The 27,995-nt window shown below is 41.3% G+C and overlaps 1 protein-coding gene across 10 annotated transcripts in view; it reads right to left on the bottom strand.

The window, feature by feature from the left end:
* Positions 1-27,995, bottom strand: part of hivep1 (HIVEP zinc finger 1) — a 291,925-nt gene that overhangs the window by 68,019 nt on the left and 195,911 nt on the right. For 7 of the 10 annotated variants that reach the window (XM_041183504.1, XM_041183508.1, XM_041183507.1 and 4 more), the window contains one exon: positions 3,303-9,451. In XM_041183504.1, the coding sequence (XP_041039438.1) occupies positions 3,303-9,451 (6,149 nt within the window). Of the gene's footprint in view, positions 1-3,302; positions 9,452-17,880; positions 17,915-27,995 lie in introns of those variants that run through there. The other 3 variants (XM_041183509.1, XM_041183505.1, XM_041183511.1) reach the window with 2 other exon arrangements.

Genomic DNA, 27,995 nt, shown 5'->3' on the forward strand with positions numbered 1-27,995 from the left:
CACCTTTCAACCTTTTTTCCCCAGTGAGAATTTGCCCAATTTACAACTTGCTCTTCACAATCCATTACCTCAATCAAGCGGGTTGCTATCTTCTGTATCCTTTCAATAACTGCAATATCCTTTTTGTACCCTGGCAACTAGAACTGTACACAGTGTTGCAAGTGTAGTCACAACAATGATTTGTAAAATCAGTTGTAAAGATTGCCTCACTACTCTGACCTTTTAAAACATCACAACATCTTACTCATTTTACTCAATCCCTCGAGTGTTTTGGTGATGGTTCAACTTGTCAATTTCAATGCACATTATTTTTTGTCTACAGTTAATAATTCCTTGCTGAATTTATTGTTCCCATGTGAAGTAATTTGCATTTCTCTACCTTGAATTTCATCTGTTATCTATCTGCCCAATTCTCATGTAAATCCTAAGTCTCCTATAACTTGTTCTTTTTAAATAGTCATTTGGTAGTACAGAACTTGGGTATTGCTGAAAATGAGACATGCTGTCAAAGCTTTTCAATTTACACTCGTCAGAACAAATTCATAAGAATACCAAATTTCAAAGGGAACAATAATTTATACTACATAAAAGGGGGCTGATTGGTTGGCAAGTAGACCCTGATTAGTACAGGTGTTGCCATGGAATGCACCAGGAACTGTTAACTGCCTTGCATATCCATCGTAAAATATTTCCACAAATTCTCATTTTATTTTCCATTTCTTCCTTGAATAGATGTGTACATCGGCATTAAAACAATTCTATTCATTTTTTTTAGCTGCATATGATCCAAAAGACTGCCCAGGCAAGTCTGCAATGTAGCTCAACATCAAACTTGGAACGCTTTACAAGTTAAGCATGCTATATTATTGTAGTTGATGGCACTGGATATAGAAAATGTCACACCCAATTCTCCTGCAACATAAGTGTTATATTTCAAGGAATAATGCCTAGGACTGAATGCAGTCTGTACCTCTGCACTCAAAGGACTGCTTCAGTCTCTACCTAGAAATTACTGTGCTCACACTTTCCAACACCTTGAAATGGAGTGCACACTGTTGGCTGGATCAAACAACTGCCAGGATGGGGCAGGACAGAGCATGAAGATACCAATCAAAGCCAGTGTTAGGGTCAGAAACAGTGCTCCTTTGCAGCTGAAGCAGATATCAAACTCTGCAAGGTCTACACCAGCATTGCAATGTAGAATGGAAGAGTCAAAGTCCAAGTGCGGAGTTTAAGCCTTCATAAAGAGGAAGGCTACAAGAGAAGAGGTCTCTGTACTCAAATTTAAAAGCAGTGGTGTATTAGTTGATATTTTGAATGTTCCAGTACTGAATAACAGTTAATAAATGTTGAAGGTAAGAAATTGCTACTTGTGAAAAATTATTAGAAAGTATAGAAAGGTCTGGTGCCTGACCTTTCACCCACATGGGAATTCATTTCAACTCAACTCAAACCATCTCCTCTTTAAAGGTAGCACATTGTTACATTACAGTTTTGCCTGCTAATCTTTGATTCCAATTTACCTAGGATAGATCCGTTTTCACCCCGCTGAAATTGGACCTTGTCCAATTATGTATCTGTACTTTAGAATGCTTTTTGTCCTTTTCCATGGTTAACCTAAACCTTGGCCAGGAGTTTTAGGATAGTGGGGTTTCTTGGCTAGCTATTCGAAGATTCGGCAGGACACACATTCCTGCCAACACTGCCTGCCCTGCAGCCATTCCATGCTTCAACGAGCACTAATTGGCTGCAGGCAGGACTTCCGCTCCTCACTCGGGAGAAATTCCCACCTTAAAGAGCTGCCAGCCAACCTGATTGGCCAGCAGCTTTCTAGTCCCTACAGCATCAGCGGACAGTACTGGGACTGTGTCCACTCCCCGAGGCTAAGTCCCAGGGGTGCAAGAAATCATAAGTTTTTGGGGTCTCAGAGCGGCAAAGGTAGGGGGACTGGTGTTGGATAGTCGGGGGGGATTAGGATGTCAGGGGAGGGAGGTCCAGCGGCCACCGGACCTTAAGGGATAGGGCACCGAGGTTAAAAGGGGGCTTCTGATGGAGGCGTCCCCCCCTGCCACCTTAGGCCTAAATCCGATTATTTCTAGGCTTCCCCCATACCTGGAAACTCCTCCTGCCGGCCTAAAAAATGAGGGTGCGTGGGGGACAGCCCTTAAGTGATCAATAATTGGCCACTTATGGGCGTCAATTGGGGCAAGAGTGGGTGGCCTTACCAGCGTAAAATCACTGAGAGGTCGGGGCAGGCGGGAACCCAGCGAGAAGCCTATTCATGCTATTTCACACTCACACCCCTACCTGGAAACCCGCTGGCGGGGAGCATGAAATTCAGGCCCTCATGACACTATTTCCTAATGTTCCTCTACTGACACTTGATCCACCTCATTGCAACAATTCCTCCTTCCTCGTTACGCCAGAAACATGATCAAGAAAATTCTCCTGAACATACTTTAGGGACTCTTCCACTCTACCTTTTGCACTATTTCTATCACAGTCTATGTTAGGGTAATTAAAGTCCCCATTATCACTATCCTTTAGTTTTTGCATCGCATTGTAATTTTCTGCAGATTTGCTCCTCCATATCTTTCCCACCAGTTGATGGTCTATAGAATGAACCCATTTGTGCAACGGTACCTCTATTGTTTCTTAACTTTAACCAAAATAGACGATGTCTTTGATGCCCATAGCTAGCATCCCCCCACCACCCCACCCCCAGGACATCCCCTCTCCCTCTAGCACTGTGATATTCTCCTTCCTCAGTGCTACCACCTTATCTCATTTGTTTCCTTCTCTATCTGTTCCAAAAACTTTGTATCCAAGAATATTTATTATCCTTTTTGAACCCCAGGTCTCAGTTATCACCATAACATCATATTCCATGTAGCTACCTGCACGTACATTTCACAACTTTATTTACACTTTGTGCATTTACATATGTGCAATAAAACTTAAGATAGGCCTTATTACATTCCCTCTTAGTCTGACCCCCTCCCATACTTTACTATTTCTTACTCTTGTGCTATCAGTCTCTCCCTGCACGTTGTTTCTCCTTTTTAATGCTACATCATGGTTCCCATTCCCCTGCCAAGTTAGTTTAAACCCTTCTCAACAGCACTAGCAAACTGCCCCACAAGGTCACGTCCCAGCTTTTGAGATGCAATTTGTCAGGTCAGTATATGTTCCACCTCCCCCAGAACCCATTTTGGCCTTTTAAATAAAAACACAATTTCCTCTTCCAAGCTGTTGGCAAGACCACAAGGGATTCAATAGTTTATTAAAATAATTAGTGGTACCTTGGATTTAGTAGCTTTCCACTTGCTTGAAGGTACCAATATGACAGAATGAAGCAGGGTAGCTTTTGCTTCTGTATATGTCATTTTTTTGTTCTTCTGCATTGAATTGAGAAGACCAAGTACAACTTTTGTTGGTAGACCGAGTGGATTGGGACAGTTAGGACTGACAGGCCAAGTAGCATATGCAGAGACTTTTTTGTCCATTTGTTGTACGTGTAAAGGCTTGCGCTTCGTCAGGTAACACCAACTAAAACTTGTTGACGTCTTCAGAGTTGGAAGTGATGCATGTTGTACATCTCGTGTACTTGTGATTGGAAAGGAAGCTCCTACTTGTAATCGGCCTTGGTTGCTTGCTGGCTGCATTTGGTCATTACTCAATGGCGACTTATTATCCTGTATATTAGTGAGCGACTTTGATAGGGTGGTATGTGCTTGAGGAGAACTAGAGCATACAGTTATATGCGACTTTTGAATAATAGTGCTGGAAGTGGAGTGAGAATGTTTTGAACTTTCAGACTCCAAAACATTTTTTGCAACTAACAGATGTTTACCCTGGCAAGATAGTGGCAGCTCATGAAGGGGCTTTTTTGGTGAGCTATTGAGTTCTAAGGCTTGAGGACTGTTTTTCGGAGTACTTTGTTGCTCAACAGGCAATGAACCTTCAATTTCATCTGTTGTACAAAACTGCCTCATTAACATGGGCTTCTTAAGTTTATTAGTTTCAACAGATTTCATGCTGTGTAACTGTACTGTTGCTATATTACCAGTGCTGGCAGATCCATTTTCATCTTTTACCCGTTTCTGGTGTTTTTCCATTGCTATATCTAAACTGTTTGCAGGAGATAGCATGCGTTTACTAGTTACTGTAGTTTCTTGTGCAAGTAAACCACCTGATGGCATTTTCAAATCACCCTGTACAAGTGAACTTCTGCTTTCATCATGGGAATTACAATATTCAGAAATAGCAGACATCTTCATTTTAGAGTTTATTTTACTTTGTTGGACTTCCAGGTAGTCCTTTGATCCTGAAGACATTTCCTCATCAGTGGTTGAATTTACTGAATCATCAAGTTTACAAATCACTAGAGCTGGCTGGTTTGTCTGGTCTTGTGTGACTAAAATTTGTGGTAATGTTGTAAGGGAAGAGGTGTTATAAATAGGTTTCTTACTTTGGATTCCAACAGGCATGACCAGAGAAGCAAGAGCGGGTGACATGCCAGAATGGATATGTTGGACAGGAGGGAGCAAATACAAACTTGAGATGATCTCCAATGACTGGCTAGAAATATTTGAAGTTACCACACTTGATCCAAAAGTAACAGGAATAGATAGGGGGATAACTGGCAGTTGGGATGTAACATTAGGAAGCAAACATGGCTGACAGGGTTGTTTCTGAACAAGCTGAAGCTGATATTTAGGAGCAAATATATTACCTTGAGTTGCAGAAGGAAGAGATATAACTGGATACATTTTCTGTTGGGCTATGTGAGTTGTTGCTATTTTTGCAGGTAGTGCTTTTAGGTTTCCTTGAGTAACTGGATATGGTTTCTGAGCAGAAGGCGCCTGGACATGGATTTGATTGTTTACATTTGCGACTTGTATTGAAGATTGTGGGACCTGCTGCACTAGGTGTCGAATTTGTGCCATGCAAGATAACTGATGCTGTGAAGTTAAAAACGATACAGGTGATGATCTATAGGCTAAAGAGCTTTTAAGTTGTGGTAGGGCAGCTACTTGCAGAGTCAGATTTTGTTTAAATAAATTAGAAGGCAAAACTGGAGGTTGAGAAATATCTGGGCCAATACTCAAAGACATTTGTCGTAAAAGAGGACCTCTTCTTCTTTCAATAAGTGAGACAGAGCCAGAAGCTACTATTTCAGAAGCCATGGTTGAAATCATTTCCATAGAATCTTCAGGCAATGTAGATCTTGATGTGGATACGATGTTACAATCAAACGATTTGCTACGAATTCCTGCAGTGGCCTCCACAGATGGTAGCACACAACTACTATGTTCAGATGCAGCACGTCTCATTTCTCCGGAATGTAGATTGGGAACACCAAGTGTATTTGAGCAATTAACCAGCATCAGCTCAGATGATTTACAAGTTGCTTCCACCTTTGAAGGGCTCTCAGTCCTTGAAACATCCTCCTTATCAAAAGAAGCTGAGAAACTGGAACAAGATAAACTGCTGTCCCGACTAAAAGTCCTCGACATTGTTGACTCAAAGCTGGATTCACCGGATGAATGTTCCATCTCAGCCAAGCGGATTCTTTTCTTTTTTGGTGGGAGCTTTTCCGTTGGGAGTTTTGAAAGTGTCTCACTGCGTTGAGGCCAATGAAATGTTTCTGTCACTTTTTCCTGCTCATTTCCTTGTGTGTCCTGTTCCTCGTCTGGTTCTAATGTGACCAAAATCTCAGGAACCTGGATATTATGTTGACGCACCAGTCTTAACTGCTGTAAGGGAGTGCAATCAACAAGTGATGGTCTTGAAGTTTCAAATGCTGGTACTCTCAATGTTCCAGAAGTTTTAGATTGCTGTTGACAACCTGTGGATTGGCAACAAGTGTCTTCTTTACCAGCCACAAATACAGAAAGCTGCACAGTTTCATTGTGAGTTTCGTTTTCTTGCACAGGAGAAATTCTGTCAACAGATTCAGATTTCTCAAATGAACTAGGCCTACTCAAAGAATTTGTGTGTTGAATTACAGACACTCCACTGCTAGTCCGACTTAACTCTCCTTTTTCTTGCAATGGATAGTGAAATGTTTTTGTTTGAATTTCATTACTAAAAGATACTGATGGCTCCAGGGAATGTTCCAGGCTGCCTGCATGTAAATATTGTCCTTGTAAACTCTTTATACTGACAGCTGCCTGTTTGGTGTCACTGCTTGCATTACTCCTGTAGGGCATACCAGAGACAGTAGTACTTAACTTCTGATCTGATAAAGATTGCTTATTCACAGTTTTTTTTCTAGGATCTTCACTGGTTAATGCTTCATCATCATCACCAATACTTTTAATTTTTCTCCTTTTCCTCATCTTAGGTGGTTGCTGGAGCACGCTTGTTGTTCCAATTACCTTGTAATGTAGCAACTGTGGTGGCATGCTGCGTGATGCTGCTTCGTGTTCTGAATCTTTTGTGATTGCTGGTTTAATTTTTGGCCCATGGAGCTCTGAACAGTAGAATTTCTTGTGATTTTCAAAGTTCTCCAGCTTTCTATATCTGTTTCTGCAAGTTTCGCATTCATACATTGACCCTCGTCCTTGTGATTTTTTAATATTTTCCTGCATACGCAACCCATGCTCAAATGACTTGCTTCTTGGCATCAAAACCCTAGCTACATTACTGCTATAACAACCCTCATCCATAGAGCGTGTGGAAGCAAAGCTCTGTCCTTCACTAGTAGATTGATCCTCTACTGCAGTCTGCCTGACAAGAGTTCGGGGATGAGCAAGTTGTGGAGGTGTAAGTGGCCCAGGAACAAAGACATCATCGCTAAATGAACCACCAATTTTATCATCAAATGACTGGCTCTCTCGAAGCGGGTGTGCTGCAGTCACTGTATTTGCAGGTATAGCAGAGTATGCTGGAGTAGCTGGCATTGAGTTACTTCGAGTAATTGGTAAACAATCAAGGGAAGGAAAAGGAGGAGGAACTGATAAAAGAAACACTTGCTTCGACTTGTCAGTAGGTGTAAAGGGGGACTTGGGTATATCAGAACTGGAACTTGTTCTCCTTCCAGAATGAAGTGGCCGTAGATCAAATTGGAATGAATCTTTAAATGTATATGGTTTTGGTGAGTCTATGCTCCCTCTCCTCGAAAGAGATGTTCTTCTAGGTTTTACACTATCCAGCTGTTTATCATCCACTACTGCTTCATTGTCTGATATCAACTTGGAAATGTGTTCTTCAAGTGTTTTCGTTGCTATCGGAGTACGAACAGCAGTTGTTAATTTTGATGGCCTGTCAGTTGAGCTCACCTCTAAAACAGTGGCCATAACTTGGTTGTTATGAGGTGGACAAGGTAAACTGCACTTGATGGGATCAACTTCGGTAGTGGACACTGATTTAATGTAAGGACTTAGTGGACTCATCTGCTGATCTGCACTCTCTGAACGAGAAAAATACCCAGAGTCTGTGCTCCCTAAACTTCGTGGGCTCAAATGGTACTTCCCTTGCTGCTGACAAAAATCAGTGGCCTGCTGTCTTTGAAGCTGTGCATGTGCAGTTACTGACTGGAGTTTTTCTTCTTCTTCTGGGTTAATTTCTACTTGCTGCTTGTGCTCAGGATTTTGCTTCTTCAGTGAGGACATCCAAGCAGATGTTGACTCCATTTTAGCAGTGTGTGGATTTGTTTGCCGCTCTCCAGTGGCTAGTTCTGGAACTGTGCCTGTCAGCTTTGGACTATCTGCCCTTAAGGGGGAAATGTTCACAGGGTAGACCACGACTTTGGGTAAAGCAGCTGTAACTTTTGGCTCAGAGGATTTATGCAGGCTAGCACGTTCATAAGTGTCATAACCAACGGTTTTATTTACTAATTTGTCAGGTGACTTGAGACTCCTAGGAAACATTGGCGTTTCTGAATAGGGCACATTGACAGCTATTTGCGCAGCTTCCAGTTCAAAGTGCTTTTGATCAAAACATTTTTCTTCAGGTGTAGATTCAGCCTCACTTTCACCACTTTCCTCTACATCTGAATGATTACTAAGTGCTCGGTCAGATTCCTGTGACATGGATGTACTGCTGCTCTCTGATCTCAAAACAAGGCCAAGTTTGATAGCATGTGCATGGGATTTTTTGTGCTTATATAAATTACTTTTAGTCTTAAATGAAAACCCACATGTAACACAAGGGTAGGGTCGTTCACCAGTATGTGATCGAATGTGTTTTTGGAGAACACTAGGTTTTGCACAAGCTCGGTTACAATACTCACAAATATATTTCCCTTGCTTTTTAGGTTTCTGGTCCTTAAGTAGAATATCAGACACTTGGTCTGTCGCAGAGTTGACAAATGATGTCACATGGAGCTGTTTATAATCAGGTCCAATTTGAACACTATTAGGCAGATTAGCAGCCACTGACTGATTTGGATGGATCACAAGCTGACTTTGATGCAATCCATGTGACATAACAGGGTTCTGAGAATGAGCTATAGAAGTCATGGTTAAGTTGTACGTTGGCTGAAAGCGGTGTTTTTCTTGGCTCTGCTGGTGTGTTGGTGATCCGTTAAACCTCTGAGATAAGGCATTGTGTATATTTTGTTGTGCAGCTTGTGAAACTAGTTGAGTTTGCTGGTAGTGTAAGTGAGATGTAGCCTGATCCTCTAGTTGCTCTCTCTCTCCTGATTTGGGCACAATCTGATTAACATTTGAATAGTACTGTGGGGCTGCAGGAAATTCAGATTTACATACTGAAGTTTGAATTAGGGTCTGTGCAGTAACTGTTGTTATTCCACTTGACTCTTGTCCCTGGGTTCCAAGAGTAATGTCTAATTTTCTTGACTCTGGCTCAGCTACAGAAAATTTTACCTTTGAAAGAGTTTTTAGCTCTGGTTCCATGGCTTTCAATAAAACATCAAAAGCAGTACTCGTATAAGGAGAGCTCCCATTTGGACTGCAGCTATTGCTCTCGGCTTTAACGATCCAATGTTCACGTAGTAAAGAAAGATGTTGAATCTGATGCTGCGGATGCTTGTAGGATAGTGACGGAGATTTTTCTGACACTAGCAATTTTAATGTAGCATCCGTTTCTGGTTGTTGAGCTCCCCAATTTGAGGATCTGTTAGATGGCTCAACTGAGTGCTGCGTTGTCACAAATGTTCTCTGCGTTGACCTACCAGTTCTAACTTTCGTTGCCTCATATACAAGGTTTAGGTCTTGTGAACATTCTTGCTCAATTTCTCTTTCTCTCTCAAGTCCCCCATTTTGTATAAGCAAGTGTTCCTTTTCTAATAGTGTAGAAATAGTTGGAATACCATCAACGGAAAAGGCAGCCTCCTCATTTTGTTGATCGTTACATAACTTTAATGGAGTTTTCACGGGTGATTTGGGGATTTTCTTTGTCACATTTTCAGTCACAATTTTCTTCCGCTTTACCCCTTTAACTGCATTTGGTTTTCCTTTTCGTCGAGAGTCATGGGATTCTACTAAAAGAAAATTAAGAAATCAATTTATTTTGCTTTTACAGCATTCAGGCAACAGTGTTAAAGTTACAGGGACATACCGTAAATCATATTTACATGATTAATGATGTACAAAAATTATTTCCTTTCAAGACACTGGGGAGAAATTTGTTTGCAAAGTGGCACTTCACAGATTTGCATCAATTCCCCAGGACAGGCAGTGTCATAGGGCTGCTGCCTGTACAGCCTGCACGGCCTTTCACAATGATATCAATGAAGAACACGGTGCAAGCTGTCCAGGTAGTGGGCATGACGCTGCCTGACCTGGGAATCAACATAAATCTGCATCGTGCTGCTTTGTCCCCATTATTTTTACAAGCATCTCCCCATTATCTTTATAATGGTTCAAAAATAAAACTTCACTCTACATGCTTTCATGTAGAAATGTGATGTCTCAAAAATCTCAAGTCTCAAGTGCAACTGATAGGGAGATATTAATTTTATTATATGTAATAAAAATAAATCTGTTCTGACTATAAGAAAATTAGATTTGATAGAGGTATTCAAAATGATGCGGGGCCTGGACAGATGGGAAGAAACTGTTCCCATTAGTGGAAGTATTGAGAACCAGAGGGCACAGATTGAAGGTAATTGGAAAAAGAAGCAATAATGACATGAGGAAAAACTTTTTTATGTAGTGAGTAGTTAAGATCTGGAATGCACTGCATTCTGAAGGCTGGTTCAATTAAGGAATCCAAGAGAAAATTGAATTATTATCTGAAAAGGAAGAATACAGGGCTATGGAGAGAAGTCATTAGGTGAATTGCTCCTCCAGAGAGCTAGCATAGAATCAGTAGATTGAATGGCTTTCTTCTGTGCTGTAACTATTCTATGATTCTATTGGATTAAAGGTTATTGAGTTGATTTTATGAAATTGACATGAAGCCTCACCTTCAGAGTGCATATCAGGACATTACAGGTGCACATCATGTAGTCTTTCTTCTCATGTTAATGTATGCCATGGAAGTATGCCCATGATTTCCTAACTCATGGTGCTGGTGTATGAGCTTTTTGTAAAATCAATTCTTGTACATAGAGTTAAAAGTTCAAGTAATGAAGATAGTGCTTTGCAGAATCTAGAAATAAAATGATCAATTTTGTCATATATGTATTAAAAAGAAAAACTAAATGTTGAAAACCTAGAATAAAAATTCTAGAAATGCATAGTTGGTCAGTCAGAATCTTTTTAAGGGAAAAGACTATTTATGATGTTTTGGGAATATAACATCTCATCAGTGCTTACAGAGTTTAATTCTTTGCAGTAACTGAAAATGTATTTTCAGGGTCTACATTTTAAAGCAGGGTTGTATGCTGATATGAAGGTTCCCTTAAGGGATGAAGAATATTAGCGGCAACCCATATGCCTCAATCAAAAATGTAGACACTTATTTCTTTGTGGGTAACTTTAAAGTTAAAAAACAGGACCTCTAGGGTTGTAATCTCAGGATTACTTCCTGTGCCACTGAGGCTAGAAATAGGAAGATAGTGCAGCTAAATATGTGGCTGAACAGATGGTGTGGGAGGGAGGGTTTCCGATATCTGAATCATTGGGATCTCTTCTGGGGCAGGTGAGACCTGTAAAAGAAGGACGGGTTGCATCTAAACTGGAGGAGCACCAATATCCTGGCTGCAAGGTTTGCTAGTGTCACTCGGGAGGGTTTAAACTAGTATGGCAGGGGGGTGGGAACCAGAGCAATAGGTCAGCAGGTGAAATAAATGACTGGGAACTAGTGAATATGGCCAGTAGGACTAAGAGGAAGAGCAGTCAGGGAGAAATTACTGAACACAGTGGGATTGGGGGTCTGAAATGCATTTGTTTCAATGCGAGAAATATAACAGGCAAGGCAGATGAGCTTAGAGCTTGGACTAGTACTTGGGACTATGATGTTATTGCTATTACAGAGACTTGTTTGAAGGATGGACAGGATTGACAGATAAACGTTCCAGGATTTAGATGTTTCAGGCAGGATAGAGAGGGATGTAGAAGAGGTAGGGGAGTTGCACTGCTGGTTAAGGAGAATATCACAGCTGTACGACAGGAGGACACCTCGGAGAGCTCATGCGGCGAGGCAATATGGGTAGATCTCTGGAATAGGAAGGGTGCTGTTACAATGTTGGGGGTTTACTATAGGCCGCCCAATTACCGGTGGGAGATTGAGGAACAGTAATGTAGGCAGATTTTGGAAAGATGTAAAAACAACAGGGTTGTTGTGGTGGGTGATTTTAACTTTCCCTATATTGACTGGGAATCACTTAGTGCTAGGGGTTTGGATGGTGCAGAATTTGTAAGGTGCATCTAGGAGGGCTTCCTGAGGCAATATGTAGATAGTCCAACTAGGGAAGGGGCAATACTGGACCTGGTATTAGGGAATGAACCTGGCCGGGTGGTTGAAGTTTCAGTAGGAGAGCATTTCGGCAAAAGTGAGCGTAATTCAGTAAGTTTCAAGGTGCTGGTGGAGAAGGGTAACAGAAGTCATTGGGTTAAGGTGCTTAATTGGGGGAAAGCTAATTATAAAAATATTAGGCAGGAACTGAGGAATCTAGACTGGAGGCGGATGTTTGAGGGCAAATCAACAACTGACATGTGGGGGGCTTTCAAACGAGAGTTGATAAGAATTCAGGACTGGCATGTTCCTGCTAGGATGAAGGATAAGTATGGCAAGTTTCAGGAACCTTGGATAACGAAGGATATTGTGAGATTAGTCAAAAAGAAAAGGGAAGCATTTGTAAGGGCTAGAAGGCTGGGAACAAATGGAGCCTGTGGAGACTATAAAGAAAGTAGGAAGACACTTCAGCAAGGAGTCAGGAGGGCTAAAAGGGGTCATGAAAAGTCATTGGCAACCAGGATTAAGGAAAATCCCAAGGCCTTTTATACATATGTAAAAAGCAAGAGGGTAGGCCCACTCAGGGACAGAGGTGGGAATCTGTGTGTGGAGCCAGAAGAAATGGGAGAGATACTAAATGAGTACTTCTCATCAGTATTCACCAAACAGAAGGACTTAGCAGTCGATTTGTCTAGGGAAGAGTGTGTAGATAGCCTGGATCATGTTGAGATCAAAAAAGAGGTGTTAGGCATCTTGAAGAATATTAAGGTAGATAAGTCCCCAAGGCCAGATGGGATCTACCCCAGAGTACTGAGGGAGGCAAGGGAGGAGATTGCTGGGGTCTTGACAGAAATCTTTGTATCCTCACTGGCTATGGGTGAGGTCCCAGAGGACTGGAGAATGGCCAATGTTGTTCCATTGTTTAAGAAGGGTAGCAGGGATAATCCAGGAAATTACAGGTCGGTGAGCCTTACATGTCAGTGGTAGGGAAATTATTGGAGAAGATTCTTCGTGACAGGATTTACTACCATTTGGAAGCAAATGGGTGTATTAGTGAGAGGCAGCATGGTTTTGTGATGGGGAGGTCACGTCTCACTAACTTGATCGAGTTTTTCGAGGAAGTGACAAAGATGAACGACGATGGAAGGGCAGTGGTCATTATTTACATGGATTTCAGTAAGGCTTTTGACCAGATCTCTCATGGCAGACTGGTACAGAAGGTAAAGTCGCACGGGATCAGAGGTGAGTTGGCAAGATGGATACAGAATTGGCTTGGTTAAAGAAGACAGAGGGCAGCAGTGGAAGGGTGCTTTTCTGAATGGAGAGCTGTGACTAGTGGTGTTCAGCAGGGATCTGTGCTGAGACTTTTGCTGTTTGTAGTATATGTAAATGATTTGGAGGAAAATGTAACTGGGCTAATTAGTAAGTTTGCAGATGACACTAAGGTTGGAGGAGTTGCAGATAGTGAAAAGGATTGTCAAAGGATACTATGAGATATAGATCGGTTGGAGGCTTGGGTGGAGAAATGGCAGATGGAGTTTCATCCGGACAAATGTGAGGTAATGCATTTTGGAAGGTCTAATGCAAGCAGGAATTATACAGTAAGTGGCAGAACCCTTAAGTGCATTGATGGGCAGAGGGATCTGGGTGTACAGGTCCACAGCTCACTCAAAGTGGCAATGCAGGTGGATAAGGTAGTCAGAAAGGCATATGACATGCTTGCCTTCATCGGCAGGGGTATTGAGTTTAAAAGCTGGGAAGTCATGCTGCAACTGTATAGAGCCTTGGTTACTTGGCACTTGGAATATTGTGTGCAATTCTGGTTGCCACATTACCAGAAGGATATGGAGGTGTTGGAGAGGGTGCAGAGGAGGTTACCAGGATGCTGCCTGGTCTGGAGGTTATTAGCTATGAGGAAAGGTTGGAGAAACTCAGAAGATAGACAGAAGCTTTTTCCTAGGGTGGAAGAGTCAATTATTAGGGGACATTGATTTAAGGTGAGAGGAGAAAACTTTAGAGATGTCCGGGGCAAGTTTTTTACGCAGAGGGTAGTGTGTGTCTGGAATTCGCTGCCAGAAGAGGTGGTGGAAGCAGATATGATAGTGGTGTTTAAGAGGCAGCTTGACAAATACATGAATAGGATGGGAATAGAGGGATACGGACCCTGGAAGTGCAAAATGTTTTAGTTTGACAGGCAATATGATCGGCGCAGGCTTGGAGGGCCGAAGGGCCTGTTCCTGTGCTGTACTTTACTTTGTATCTTTAACCTAATTTGCCATGGGATCATATGCAATACAACTTTTAGACACCCAGCCCCAATATCACTCTCCATTGACTTCATAAATGGAATTTGTGCAGATGTGATTAGTTGATCAAACTAAATCTTAAAGTTGATTAAGGGAATGGTAACACAGTAGTAACGTTACTGGGCTCATAATCCAGAGGTGCAGACTAATGCTTCGAAGATCAAAATTCCACCATGGAAGCTGGAGGACAATTTAATTAAATAAAAAATCTGGAATGAAAAAATGATGATAGTGAAACTATTGGATTGTTGTAAAATTCCATTTTGTTCATTAATGTCAGGGAATAAAATCTGCTGCCCTTATCCATCTGGCCTACACGTGAATTCAGACCCACAGCAATGTGGTTGACTCTACATCAACTTGCCAATGCTCGTTTGACACCCCTTCCAAGCATACAACCCCCTACCACGTGGAAGAATAAGGGCAGCAGATGGATGAGAACACCACCACTTTTAAGTTCTCCTCCAAGTTACACACCATCCTGATTTGGAACTATATCGCCATTCCTTCAATGTCACTGGGAAAAATTCTTGTAACTTCTTCCCAACAGCACTGTGGGTATACATACACTACATGGACGGCAGCAATTCATTGAGGTGGATCACTACCACCTTCCCAAGAGTAATTAGGGATCGACAATAAATGCTGGCCTTGCCAGCAATGCTCATATCCATACGGCAATGGGAATGATGTCAACACCGATGGGCGGGAACAGGAAGTAGATCGGAGGCTGGTCACCACCAGAGATGCAAGGGAATTGTCTCTGGTGTAAAATAATTGCTGAGGTGAGGGAGAGAGAAACAGGAGAGGCCCAAGGATTTCCAGGGAACAGAACAGCAGTTATGCTTTTTCTGGCTCTGCAAGAAATGCTCCTAAAGCTTATAAAAATGAAATTCTTCTGACTACTTTGCTGCCTCCTGCCAAGTTTTTCTGATGGGCATGTCACTGAATAGGCCTCTCAGGGACAATGCTAAAATGGCATCATGTTACTGGATCATAATCTTTATATTTCAATTTACTAACATCTGCCTATAGCAAGAGCCTCAGCCAACTCAAAAGCGTTAACCGAGAGAAAATGACACTGGGCGGGAAGGAGCAACCTCTGGCCAGCAAGTAAATTTGCTCAACTTTGAACCCTCCTACGAGCCTTCAATATCAAAAGTCTGTATCAATGTTGTTCAGAAGCAGGAAAATACGATAACTGCACTTTTCTGGAAATGATAATTTACTATCTTGTTCTAAAACCATCCTTTATAATGTAATGGCCTGGACTTTGCAGTGGGAAACTGTCAGAATTTATCGTCATTACTTCTTTGGAAATGACAGCAATTTCTGAGGCCAAATTTTGATTTTCGGGGTGGGTGCTGAACCGAAGTGGACAGGGGTCCAAAAGCATCAGCGCCGGCTGGCATGCCAGTTTCCCAATGCCATTTCTGCCCGATCTCTGATTAAGAGTAATTAAGGTGATCAACAACCTCATTTAAGAATTCACTAATGGGGAATATTGAGATTTCCAAGGGGCCGCATGGGCTGCACATGCTATCTGAAGTAGACAGATGACAAGTGAAGAAAGGAGGGTACACATGAGAAACAAGTCATGGCTGGCCTGGGACCCTGGAAAGGGTTTCTTCTTCATTCTTTTACACAGTGTGCGCATCGCTGGCAAAGCCTGCATTTGTTGCCCATTCCTAACTGCCCTTGAAATGAATGGCCTAAGCAGAGGGCAGTTAAGAGTCAACCACATTGCTGTAGGTGTGGGGTCAGGCTAGACTAAGTAAGGATGGCAGATTTCCTTCCCTAAAGGACATAGTGAACCAGATAGTTTCATAGTCATCATTACTGAGACTTGCTTTATATTCCAGTTTTAATAATTGAATTTAAATTCCACCAGTTGCCATGGTGGGGTTTGAACCCATGTCCCCAGATATTAGTCTGGGCCTCTGAATTATTAGCCCAGGGACATTAACACTCTGCCATATGAACTGCACAGAAGGGATTCATCAAATGCAATACACATGGCCTTGGCGCAACAAAGGTAATGGGCAGCACAGGAAGTCATCATCCTTCTGGTATCATGGGTTCAAAGGGTAGGAGGCAAGGCTGGCAAGGACAAATGATCACAAGGAAGGCTACAGCTGTCACTTGAGGAATTTTGGCCCCATGGAATTGAGGAACAACACCCTCTACAGGAAGGTCAGAGCCCTGGTTATCAGGAGAGAGGAACGAGAGCAGGAAAGACACAGAGGCCATAACCTCAGCATAGGATCTACCAACAAAGTCGGAGCTACCTTGACATGACCCTTTGTCCCTTTGCACTATTGCTATCCCAATCTATATTTGGATAATTGATGTCCCCCATTATAATTACCTAATAATTCTTACACCCCTCTGTAATTTCTTTGCAAACTTGTTTCTCTACATCCCTTCCACTAGTTGGTGGTCTATATACTATACTGATCAATGCTATTGCACCTTTTTCATTCCTTACCTCTAGCCAGATTCTGTCCTTGACACTCCCCCCCCCAGGCTCATCCTCTCCAGTACTGTAATTACTGTAATGCCATTTTTAATCAATATTGCCACTCCCTCCCCCCACCCCCCCAACCACTTTTCTTCCTTTCCTGTCTCTCCTAAAAATGCTGTATCCAGGAATATTTAATGCCCAATCCTGCCCTTCTTTGAACCAGGTTTCTGTTATAGAAATAATGTTCCATTTGTCAACCTGTGCCTGTAGTTCACTAATTTTATTAACCACACTCCGTGCATTCACATACATGCACATTAACCTTGATTTAGGCTTTTTTACTTTCCCCCTTATTCTGACCCCATCTAATGACTTACAATTGCCTACTCCAATTCTCTCCAGGTGTTCTATTTACCTTGATATTACTCTCTGATATATCCTCCTTATCAGTTATTTCTCTACTTTTCATTGCCAATTTTTCTCCTCTCTACTCTGAATTTCCTCTCAGATTCCCACTTCCCTGCCAATTTTGTTTAAACTCTTCCCAAAAGCACTAGCAAACCTCCCTGCAAGGACATTAGTCCCAGTCCTGTTAAGGTGTAGCCTACCCTTCTCGTACAGGTCCCACCTGCCCCAGAACTGGTCCCAATACCTCAGAAATCTAAGGCCTACCCTCCTACTCCATCTATCCAGCCACGTGTTGAACTGCTGAATCTTTCAATTCTTATGCTCACTAGCATGCAGCACTCAGAGTAATCCTGAGGTAATCATCCTGGAGTCATATCTTCGGCTGCAGAAAGGCCTGTCTGCTCCCCTAACTATGGGATCTTCTGCAACTATAGCACTTGCACTCTTCCTCCTTCCCTCCTCTGCAGGTGAGCCACCCGTGGTGCCACAAACTTGATTCTTGCTAGTTTTCTGAGGAACCATCTCACTCACCAGTATTCCAAATGGAAAAATGGTTAGAGAGCGAAATAGCGTCAGGGTGTTCCTACACTACCTGCCTGTTTCTCTTAGGTACTCTAGCAGTCACACATTCCTTCTATGCCTGTGTATTTCTTAGCTGCAGCGTGACCACCTCTTTCAATGTTCTATCGACGTAATCCTCAACCTGCTCAAGTTCGGCAACCCAGAGCTCAAGTTCCTCTAGCTGCTGACACTTCCTGCATATGAAGTCATCGAGGGTGCATGACTTCCCACATCCCACAGATTGCACAATGCACATGGCTGATCTGCACTAACATACATTAATCTCTGTATAAAATGTTTACTACAGTATGTTATACTATAATAACTCACCTGCCACTTCACCAATCATCTCCTCTGTGCCGAATTTGGAAAGGCCAATACTTACCAACCAATCAACTTATAGGAGTCCTGTGATATCACTTTTAGATTTTATCTGTGAACTCCCAGCTCTCTCTCTCCTGCTTTATGGGCTCCTATGACATTCAATAAGCTTCTTCCCCTATACCAAAGTTCTTCCTCAGTAGAAAAGTAGGAGTCTGCTACTGGTGGCTGAGAAAAAGTGGAAAAAGAAAGCAGCACCTCCTTCCCCGCTTCACTGAACTCCCACACTCACCAGATTCCAACTTAAGCACTCTAATGCACTCAAAGCAGCACTCAAGTGCAGACAAGCAACCCTGAAGAGGCCTGTTTTTATGCTTCCTGATTCAAGCTCCTGAAAACCAGTTTAAGTCAGTTATCTAATTAACTAACTGCAGCTCCATGGAGAGCCTATAAACCCCTTTTTAAAAGCTGGAAGAAAACTCAACTTCTCTCAACCGAAAGAGCAACTTTTAGTTAATTACTAAATTAAAAAAAAGACTAGAATTTAGATAGAAATTAACCCTTAAATTAAATTAACCCTTAAAATGCCCCACTCACCAAACTCCAACTTAAGCAATCTAATGCACTCAAAGGAGCACTCCACTGTAGACCATAGTGGTCCTCTTCCTGGAATATGATAGAAGGCCATCAACCATTTAGACCAAACAGCACTGGCTTAAAATTGCAGTAATAGTGAGCGATAGATGTGTTGTTAGACAACCCTGGATCCCTGGATGAAGGTTTAATGACCATATTTGCTCTGGCAAGGTGAGTGCAACTCCCAACCTTCAGAACAGGACTCTAGTATTCAGCCTCCAGCACACACTTCAGCTGAGGAGCCTCGGGGCACTCATTGCTTATGAGCATGGGAGGATTGTGCACCCAGGGCACTTACTGGCCCCTCAGAATGGCTCAAAACAGCTGCAGCAGAGGACGTGTCACCATTGAAGCATCCAGCTTCCAATGAATAAAGCCAGATCCTATTAGCCACAGAGGACAGTAGTGCCTAATCTCACACTTTATGTCCTTGCAGGACAAATGAGCATGTAATGCTGGCTAAAGGACCCAAAAATGCAAACAAGAGGTCTCTCTTGAGGGTTGGGGGTTCCACTCATCTTGCCAAAATGTATGTCATTAAACATTTCCTACATTAGATCCAGGATTGTCTAATGACACTTCCACTGCTCAAGTAACTGCAATTTCAATAGAGTGCTGTTTGGTCTGAATGAGTGGCCTCCTCCTACCACACAGGACCTCCCTTTCCCTCATGACCTCCAGATTGCTGTCTGAAAAACCAAGGGCTGCCCTTCCCCAGGTTCCAGGCCTCCAGTTCTAATACAAGATGGAAAACACCAGTCCAGCCTAAAACTCAATGAGAATCTTCTCTCTCCTCTTTCAGCAATAGAAGGGCAGTCACAGTAGTGGCTGCTGTGAGGAGTTTAAAATCGGCCCCACACTTCAGTTGGGTCATCTTCATTTCCACCCAGAGTGGATTCAGAACCCGGAAGCAATCCTAACTTCCGTTTCCTGCTCCTGGAGTCTGCACACGTGCAGTTAAATGTGGAAATCCGAAGTCGCAGTCAGTGAATCTACATTTTTCCATTGGTGCACTAGTGAAGTCGCTCCAGACTGCATTCAAGTCGTAATCATTGAACTGATGAAAACTTTCACTCTTTGTCTTGCTATAAAAACTCTTGAAAAAAAACCTTCTTGAATGAGGTGTAAGTGGATTTTAAACAGCGTACTAAGTTCTTAAATAATGCTGAACAGCTTCACTGGCACTGAAAGGCTAATTTCATATTTGCAGAATGAAAAATGTCATTTTTTTAAGTTTATCAAATTTTAGCTTCTACCTAAATCCCTTAGACTGTATTTCTCAATCATTTACTTCATTGTCTGTAAATTTAATTAAAAGTTAAAATATTCATTGGATTTTATTTCCTGGTTTGCAGTCTGTTGGAATACTTCAATGTAATTGTTTGTTTACTCTGCTTGATAATATCATTATTGCTGGATCTCTGGAGATCCCCTTCGACTTGATGTCAAATTTAAATTGATTTTGAGAAAGGAAAAATCCACACCACAGAGATCACTTGATCTTTGTGGGTAGCATTCTTCGAGGTCAGCAGCAAGCATCATTGCTATGCCGCTGACTGTGGAATCCAGGCCAATATGGTGGCTATGTGCATGATGTTACCACAGGTCATTCCCATGCTTTCCTGGAACACCTGTCAACTTATCAATGTAGAGCAAAATAAATAAACAATTTGAAGAGATGACATTAGATTGTATTTTCTACACTGTTGCAATTTATGATTAAATCATTTAAGATTCCAAAGATGCAAAACCAACAGAAGGGTCAAGTGATTTTTAAAAAATATATACAAGGATGAGAGTGACAGGAAAGGGAAGTGACTATGTGGTTTAAGATAAATGTGATCCTAATAGCATCTTCAAGCCCAGTGGTTCTCAAAGTCTGGTCCTCAAAGTCTGTGGCTGGTCCAAAATGCAAGTCACTGACATGCAAAGCCATGGCCGAGGCCATATGATAGAACAGGCCAGAATCCTCAAACCCACCACTCACGTGACGTCACATAATCAGACTGGATCCGACTTATGTGGCAGGAGTCGTCATAATTGCAAGCAACGATAATACAATTTTATAGGCAAGATTTATATTCCAGTTAATTTTGTTTGATTAATACAGATGTAAGATAAGTATTAGCTTATCTAAAGATTATCGTGTTCATATACAACAAATTCCAGTATGTTTCAAAACATGGTTACTTGTCATATTATATCACGAGAATGTCTGCACTTTTGTTTCTGGTGTGAATTAATAACTTAAGATGCTTCATACAAAAAGTACACAAATTTATTTGCAATTTACATTTAGTAGTAAAAAGAGCAGCACCATATTTATAGTTTCCATAAGTTCTCATTAATTCTAATGGATCTTTGGCGATGGCAAGTGAAAGCAGGCAGGGTCAGATTGTTATGTGGTCTGAGGTCTTTTGTCCCACCTAAGTGGTGCGCAGATGAAAAAGTTTGAGAACCACTGATCAAGCCTGATAAAAAAGAAATGCCCCACTGCCACCAACAGATGGGGCAGTTCTGCATCAATCCAATATTATGGCTTCAGAAGGCAGTTTAGTTTCATAATTATTGATCAGCTCCTAACCATAGCAACACTTGGGCCTGTTTACTGCAAAGTCTGTGATCTGTACTGCATGACATTTTCCAGCAGAGATAGAATGAAGACGCCCCCATTCATAGATATGTTTGTAACTGGATTCATCCTGTAAAAGACACCTCCGCCCACAGCTTCTGTCAAATATTGCGCTTTAGAGTGCCAATTATGGTGGCGTAATACAAGTTCCTTTCTGCAATCTAAAGCAACACTCCATTACTCTTAATGCTTATATTTTAAAAAGGCAACGCTGATAAATGTGCTAATGTATAGCTTCTATCCATCCTTTAAGCCAGCAACAGAACAGAAGGCATCTGTTCTTCAGAAATCATTTTCTTTTTAAGTCCACAAATCGAAATATATTCCTAAGTACAGGGTTTGTGCATTTTAATTACCAAGTGCTTTACATAAACCTATCCATTCCGCAGTGCCCCACTGATGAAAATGAATCAGTTGATTAGCATAAAACTGAAAAAAGCTGCAATTCTTATTCCTGCAAACAATGCCAGAAACAGGCAAATATTTGCGTTACTGTCAGGAAATAATGAAAGTGATGGGTTGTATTTATTATAAACATCAAGAGATACAAGGACCGACTGCATGAAATTTTACCTCTGATGGCAGGCCTCACCTATTGGTGTATATTTTTGGAATTTGAAGAGACAGAGTCATGGGGACTGTGCAGATGTTGTTGGGTATGCGTTCATGTTAACGTGCTGTACGCATTAGTAAAATTGTTGCCATGCATTAAGGACCTACCGTCTTTTACATGGCAATTATATTAGAGCCATGCACATAAAAACTTAATAATGGTTAATGCATGAAACAAAGTAAGACATGGCAGTTTATCTCAGTTTTTGCTTTAGGTGATAACATTTCTGAGCTATCCTTCCTTCTAGGAAATAGGAACTAGGAGCAGGAGTGGTGTTCTGGGTTTGTTTGGTGTCTCATTGATGAAATCTTGAGACTTGGAGGTTTAAACATGAACCATTTATTAGTAATCCTTCACTATGTACAGATCCCAGCTACTGCCGTGCATGCTGCTGCTCCCAGGTAGGCTCTTTCTAGCCTGTTCAATGAGTCTATTACCATGTGACTCTATACATCATACTGTGGGCGGTGGTATTCTCCAATCCCATGTTAACCTTTGCTCTGTCAAGCACCTTTACATTATAATGGCATGCAGGCACACACAACATCCTCTTTCTTCTCAAAAGGAAACTTTCCTCCTTTCCAAAGAATTTACAATTCAATCTTTGTTTTCTATCCCTTTTCCCCCATTTCAAGTCTCTGACTTCATAAATTCAGACGTTCTTGAGGCTTGAGTTCTTCCACATCTTGGTCTGTCACGCTTGGTGGAATGGTACTAGAATCTGTGTTGATTCGGTTTTTGCGTTCCTTCGAGTTGCATTTCTCTTTACTAACAACCCTTCTGTTTTTTTTAGACACCGTGGGTTTGTCCCGTTCCAGGGAACCTGCACTTCGTTCATTCCTAGAGTGGACTCGTATTTTCTTTTTCCCCGATGCCTGCCACGTTCTTGTTGGACACTGGTGTTTTACAAATGGAATCTTCATTTCCAATTATTTCACAATTTCAGCCAAATATTTATTTACTGTTTAATTTTCAAATCATTTTGCAAGCTTATAAATCTCTTCATTCAACTCAATAGTTTTCAGCATGTCTATTTCTTCTTCTAGTTCTTAAACAGTTGAAAGAACTGCTAATTATCTTCAAGATTGAATGCAAATGAATGCATAAACATTCAACAGCATGAAGAAATGAAGACTGTCTTAAATAGTAGAATGGAAGAACAGCAGAAGAAACTTGAGGAGACTCTGCTGAATTACAGGAAAGCTCAAGATGAAGCAAGTGAGCTTCACAAAGGAAAGCCTTTTGAAAGACCTTCATACGCTACAAGGATCCCTCAGGTCAAAATTTGCACTTCTGGAAAATTACGAAGAGAAGCAAAATAAATTTAATGTCACTCTGAACAAACTGAAGAACCAAAATAAAAACAAAAAAACTGCGGATGCTGGAAATCCAAAACAAAAACAGAATTACCTGGAAAAACTCAGCAGGTCTGGCAGCATCGGCGGAGAAGAAAAGAGTTGACGTTTCGAGTCCTCATGACCCTTCGACAGAACTTGAGTTCGAGTCCAAGAAAGAGTTGAAATATAAGCTGGTTTAAGGTGTGTGTGTGTGTGTGTGTGTGTGTGTGGGGGGGGTGGGGGGGGGGGGGTGCGGAGAGAGAGAGAGAAGTGGAGGGGGTTGGTGTGAGAACCAGTTGGCAGAGAAGACTCAGAAAAGTTCTATGTTCCAAGAGGAAGCCAAAAGCTACAAGAAAAAGACAGAAGAGCTGAAAAACCAACTGAATAAAAAGAGGAAGCATTGAAAGGAAAAGCCGTAGAAGCTATGATGCACAATTACAGAACTGAAACAAGTTAAGACTACGCTGGAGACAGGCCTGAGCAACAGTGAAACCCAAATGACAGAATTTACATTTTCTGGTCTCATTTCTGTCTTTTCTTTCTCTGTCTGCAACTGAACTTTGTCCTTGTCCATCATTTGTGTTTCACTGTTGGCCAGGTCTGCCTCTGGCAAAGTCTTAACTTGTTTCAGTTCTGTAATTGTGCTACTCATGGCTTCATTATTCGCTTGCAGCTTGGAAAGTTCTACGGCTTTTCCCTTCAATGCTTCCTCTTTTTCCATTCAGTTGGTTCTTCAGCTCTCCTGTCTTTTTCTTGTACCTTTCGGCTTCCTCCTGGAGTATAGAACATTGCTGAGTCTTCTCTGCCAACTGGCTCTTTGGTTTGTTCAGAGTGATGTTAAATTCATTCTGCCTCTCAATGTAATTTTCCAGAGGTACAACCTTTGACCTGAGGGATCCTTGTAACGTGTGAAGGTCCTTCAACAGGTTTTCCTTTTCGTTGCAAAGCTTGCTTCCCTCATCTTAAATTTTCCTGTAACTTAGCAGAGTCTCTTCCAGTTTCTTCTGCTGTTCTTCCATTCTGCTGTTTAAAACAATCTTCCTTTTTTCATGATGCTGAATGGTTACACATTCCTTTAGCATTCAACCTTGAAGGACAACCAGCTGTTTTTTCAACTATTTATTTTTTTTGTTGACCTCATGCCAGGGCTTCAGTGCATTGTTTTAGTTGCTACTGAAAGTTCCAACTCAGCATTTTCTGAAGTAATATACAATATCCTTTTAGCTCTTCATGTTTTTCCATGGCTACATATTGATTCTTCAAAGACTCTTTCAGGGTTGCAACTTCATTGCATGCCTTTCCTGCTTGCTGTTTTGCCTGGCTGTACATCTGGTTGTTTTTTCCCCAACTCCCGCTTTGATTTGCCAACTGTGGAATTGAGGGTCTTTATTTCCTCCTGATACTTTTGTGTCATCTCTGAAATTTGTTTGTTCAGATCTCGAACAGCTTGGTTCATTGAAGACTTCAGTTTATTGTGCATTTCAAAAGGTATATACTCAGCTCGACCCTTGCATTTCAAATCTTCCAGTTCAACTCTGATGTGAGCAATTTCCTGTAGAGCAGCTTCATTTACATTTTGCTTCTTTTGAGTTACCTCAGATAGCATTCTTTCATTCACAGCCATCTGCTCACTCCACACTGCTATCTGTCTCCCTCACTCTGAGGTTTTCTGTCACCTCTCTCTGGAGTCTTTTGTTGCCCTTCCTCTGGGATCTCTTCTTGCTCTCTCTCTGGGATCACTTGTTGCCCTTTCTCTGGGGTCTCTTGTTGCCCTCAGCACTTTGTTGGGAATTTCCCTCTCTCCGAGGTCTCTTGTTGTCCTCGGCAATCTATTGGGAGCTGCCCTCTCTCTGAGGTTTCTTCTAATTTTCTGCCCATGGCTGTTTTCATTTCATTTACAATTTCATTTGCTTTTTGCATGTTGTGTTTCTTTTGAGTTACTTGAGATAGCTTTCCTTCACTCATAGCCATCTGCTCACTCTGCACTGCCATCTGCTGTTGCAGTTTGGGTACTGTGTCAGCATTTTCAAAAGGCTCTATTTTTAAGCCTTTCAGCTGCTTCTCAGCCATTCTGTCTTCTGCACTAAGCTCTTTGGCTTTTACATTTCATTAGACTGACATGGATCGACAACAATGTTGTGGTTTACTTGAATATTGTCTCTCTCACATTGGGGTCTTTTGGCCCCTCTCTCTGGGGTCTTTTGTTGCCCACGGTGCTTTATTGGGGATGTGATAGACCTTTGTCTAGGGTCTGCGCTCTCCTAAACTTGGAGTTTAAAATATCGATCTGGCCCTTCTAATTTTCTGTCTGTGGCTGTTTTTTTGGTAGCTGCACCTTTAAATGCTGTCACCCCTTTAAGGCAGAAACTGTTTCTTTCACTCAGGCTGTCTGTAGCTTGTTGGTTTGCTCTGAGTTTTTCAGGCTTTTCCAATTTTGGAAGGGTCCTCGGGCAATCAGCAGTTTTTTTAAGCTTTCTAAACTTTTAAAACGTTTTTTTTTAAAAAAAGACTATTGCAGCGATTTCTTCCTATAAATTTTGCAAGTTTTTTTTTGAGTGTCCCACACTCTGGGAGACTTGGCGGGTTCGCATTCTAACCGGGGCCTATTTTTATTAAACTACTCAGCTGTTCGGCGATCAGCCTTTTTAAGAAAACTTAAACCTACAGCACTTGTTTCTGTTCTCTCTGCTTGCCGTGAAGGGGTTTTTTTTTGTCATACTCAGTAGGTGGTTCTTTACTCTGCAATTTTTCCTCTGTTCTGTCTGCCTTTTAATTGTATTTTTACTTGCGGCTGTCTTCTAGCTTCTGCAATCTGCTGGGCCCAGACTGCCACCTATTCTACAATGTAAGTACAGTTTCTTTCTTGTAGTTTTGCTCATCCATCTTGTGATCTGACCAGGTTCCTTAAGTCTGAGTTACTCAGGGTCTTGCAATGGACCTCCACTCGCTCTGGTGGACTCCTCGACTTGCAAGTCTGTAGTGAAGCTTCTTCAATTGTTTCTTCAATTTTTATTGAGATGTGCATCTCTCTGGCCAGGCTTCAGCTGCTTTTAGTTTTTCATATCTTAGGATTCTATTCTGGGTTCATCGTTTAAATGCCATCTTTCATACCACCGCTGATCACCATGTTGTGTTATGGTATTTGGTGTCTCAATGAGATAATGAAGACTTGTATGTTTAAACATGAACCATTTATTAGTAATCCTTAGCTATGTACAGATCCCAATTACCGCCATGCATGGTGCTGCTCCTATACAGATTCTTTCTAGACTGCTCTAAGGGTCTATTACTGTGTGACTCTATACATCATACTGTGGGTGGTGCTATTCTCCAGTCCTACGTTAACCCTTGTTCTGCTGAGCACCTTTACATTATAATGGCAACACACACAAGGAATAAGCCATTCAGCCCTTCGTTCCTGCTCTACCATTCAACCAGATTATGGCTGATCTTCTACCTCAATGCCATTTTCTTACACTATTCCCATATCCCTTGATATCTTTAATAATTAGAAATCTATCCATCTCTGTCTTGAACACACTCAATACTGAGCCTTCACAGCCCTCTGCTTCTTATTGTATTTCAGACATATTTAAAATCAGTCTTACATTGCAGAGTATTTTGTTTATTATAAAAATTACTTTTCTCATTATGATTACTTATTTCTCCTAAGTTATCAATATTCATGCTAAATTATTTTTTATATCTGTTCATTACCATAATGTCTTAACACACACTGCATAACATTATCATGGAAGACTGGATTTGTTTTTGTGCAAAGAGCCTTCCTCCTGCATTGAATATCATGAATGCAATACAATAAATAACATACCCAGAGAAAGCAGAATTTAAAGCTTTGATTTTACAAAAATAACACAAGGTGAATATCAGTAGATCCTTTTGAAAGATGTACATTTTAAATGTAATTGAGAAGAAAGAAAACATCTTCAAGCACGTTGATAAGTTTTTTTTTACTTTTAATCAAGGCAACTTGTAGAGAAATCTGTTCACATTACCACACTAAAAATATACATCTTAAAAATACAGTAACTTTTTAAAGGAGGAAATACTCTGAAATACAATAAAGCAAAGATAAATTGTTTCCCCTGCCCCCATCTGCAGGTGCACCTCATGTCATAAATATATTAAATCTATTTTAACCTATTCATTAAAAACATTCAAATTTGATCAATTAACTAATCATTTGGTTTTAATAAGGTTTTATTAAGACCATACCTTTCTACTGCCCCCTGATCCACAGCGAATCTAGATACCAGTTTCGTTTGGAACAATTCTCCAAGCAGTCTCTCCAAGATGTACTCTAGCCCACGAATTATTACAACACCCACCTTCTCTCTTTTTAATAAAGCTTTGGGCTAGTCTAGGATGTCAAAGACTGTCTAACACCATACTATGAAATTTGTGATGCTAATCCCAGGGAAAAAAAAACCTATATTTCGCTGTCGATCTTTATTTGCTAAGTATTTCACCAGTAATATTGTTCAACGGTTGCATCATTTATTAGATTTCAAAAATGCAGTAGATTTTACCCAACTAAGCAGAGACATTTCTGAAAGGGACGATTAGTGGCGGCTAATGTGCTGCTGCTACTGTAGCAGCAATCATGGAAAAAGAGCTGCAACAGGTAGATGAGGTTGATAGCCCAAAATGGACAAAGAACAACTCTGCAGGGTCTCCCCCAGATTACTGCTGGTATCCCCAGAGACCTTGTTGCAGCAAAGTATTCAAGCTTACGCTTTTATCTTCTAAATGGATTACAAAGTACAGCTCTTGATACTATAGAAGCAGCTTCCTTTTATTTTGCCCAACTCGATGGTTTTCTTATGCTTCAGGCTGCAGGTGATAATCAACACATATTTGAGAGTTTAATAATATGATTAAAGGT

Source organism: Carcharodon carcharias, chromosome 3 (assembly GCF_017639515.1).
Source record: "Carcharodon carcharias isolate sCarCar2 chromosome 3, sCarCar2.pri, whole genome shotgun sequence".
NCBI lineage: Eukaryota > Metazoa > Chordata > Chondrichthyes > Lamniformes > Lamnidae > Carcharodon > Carcharodon carcharias.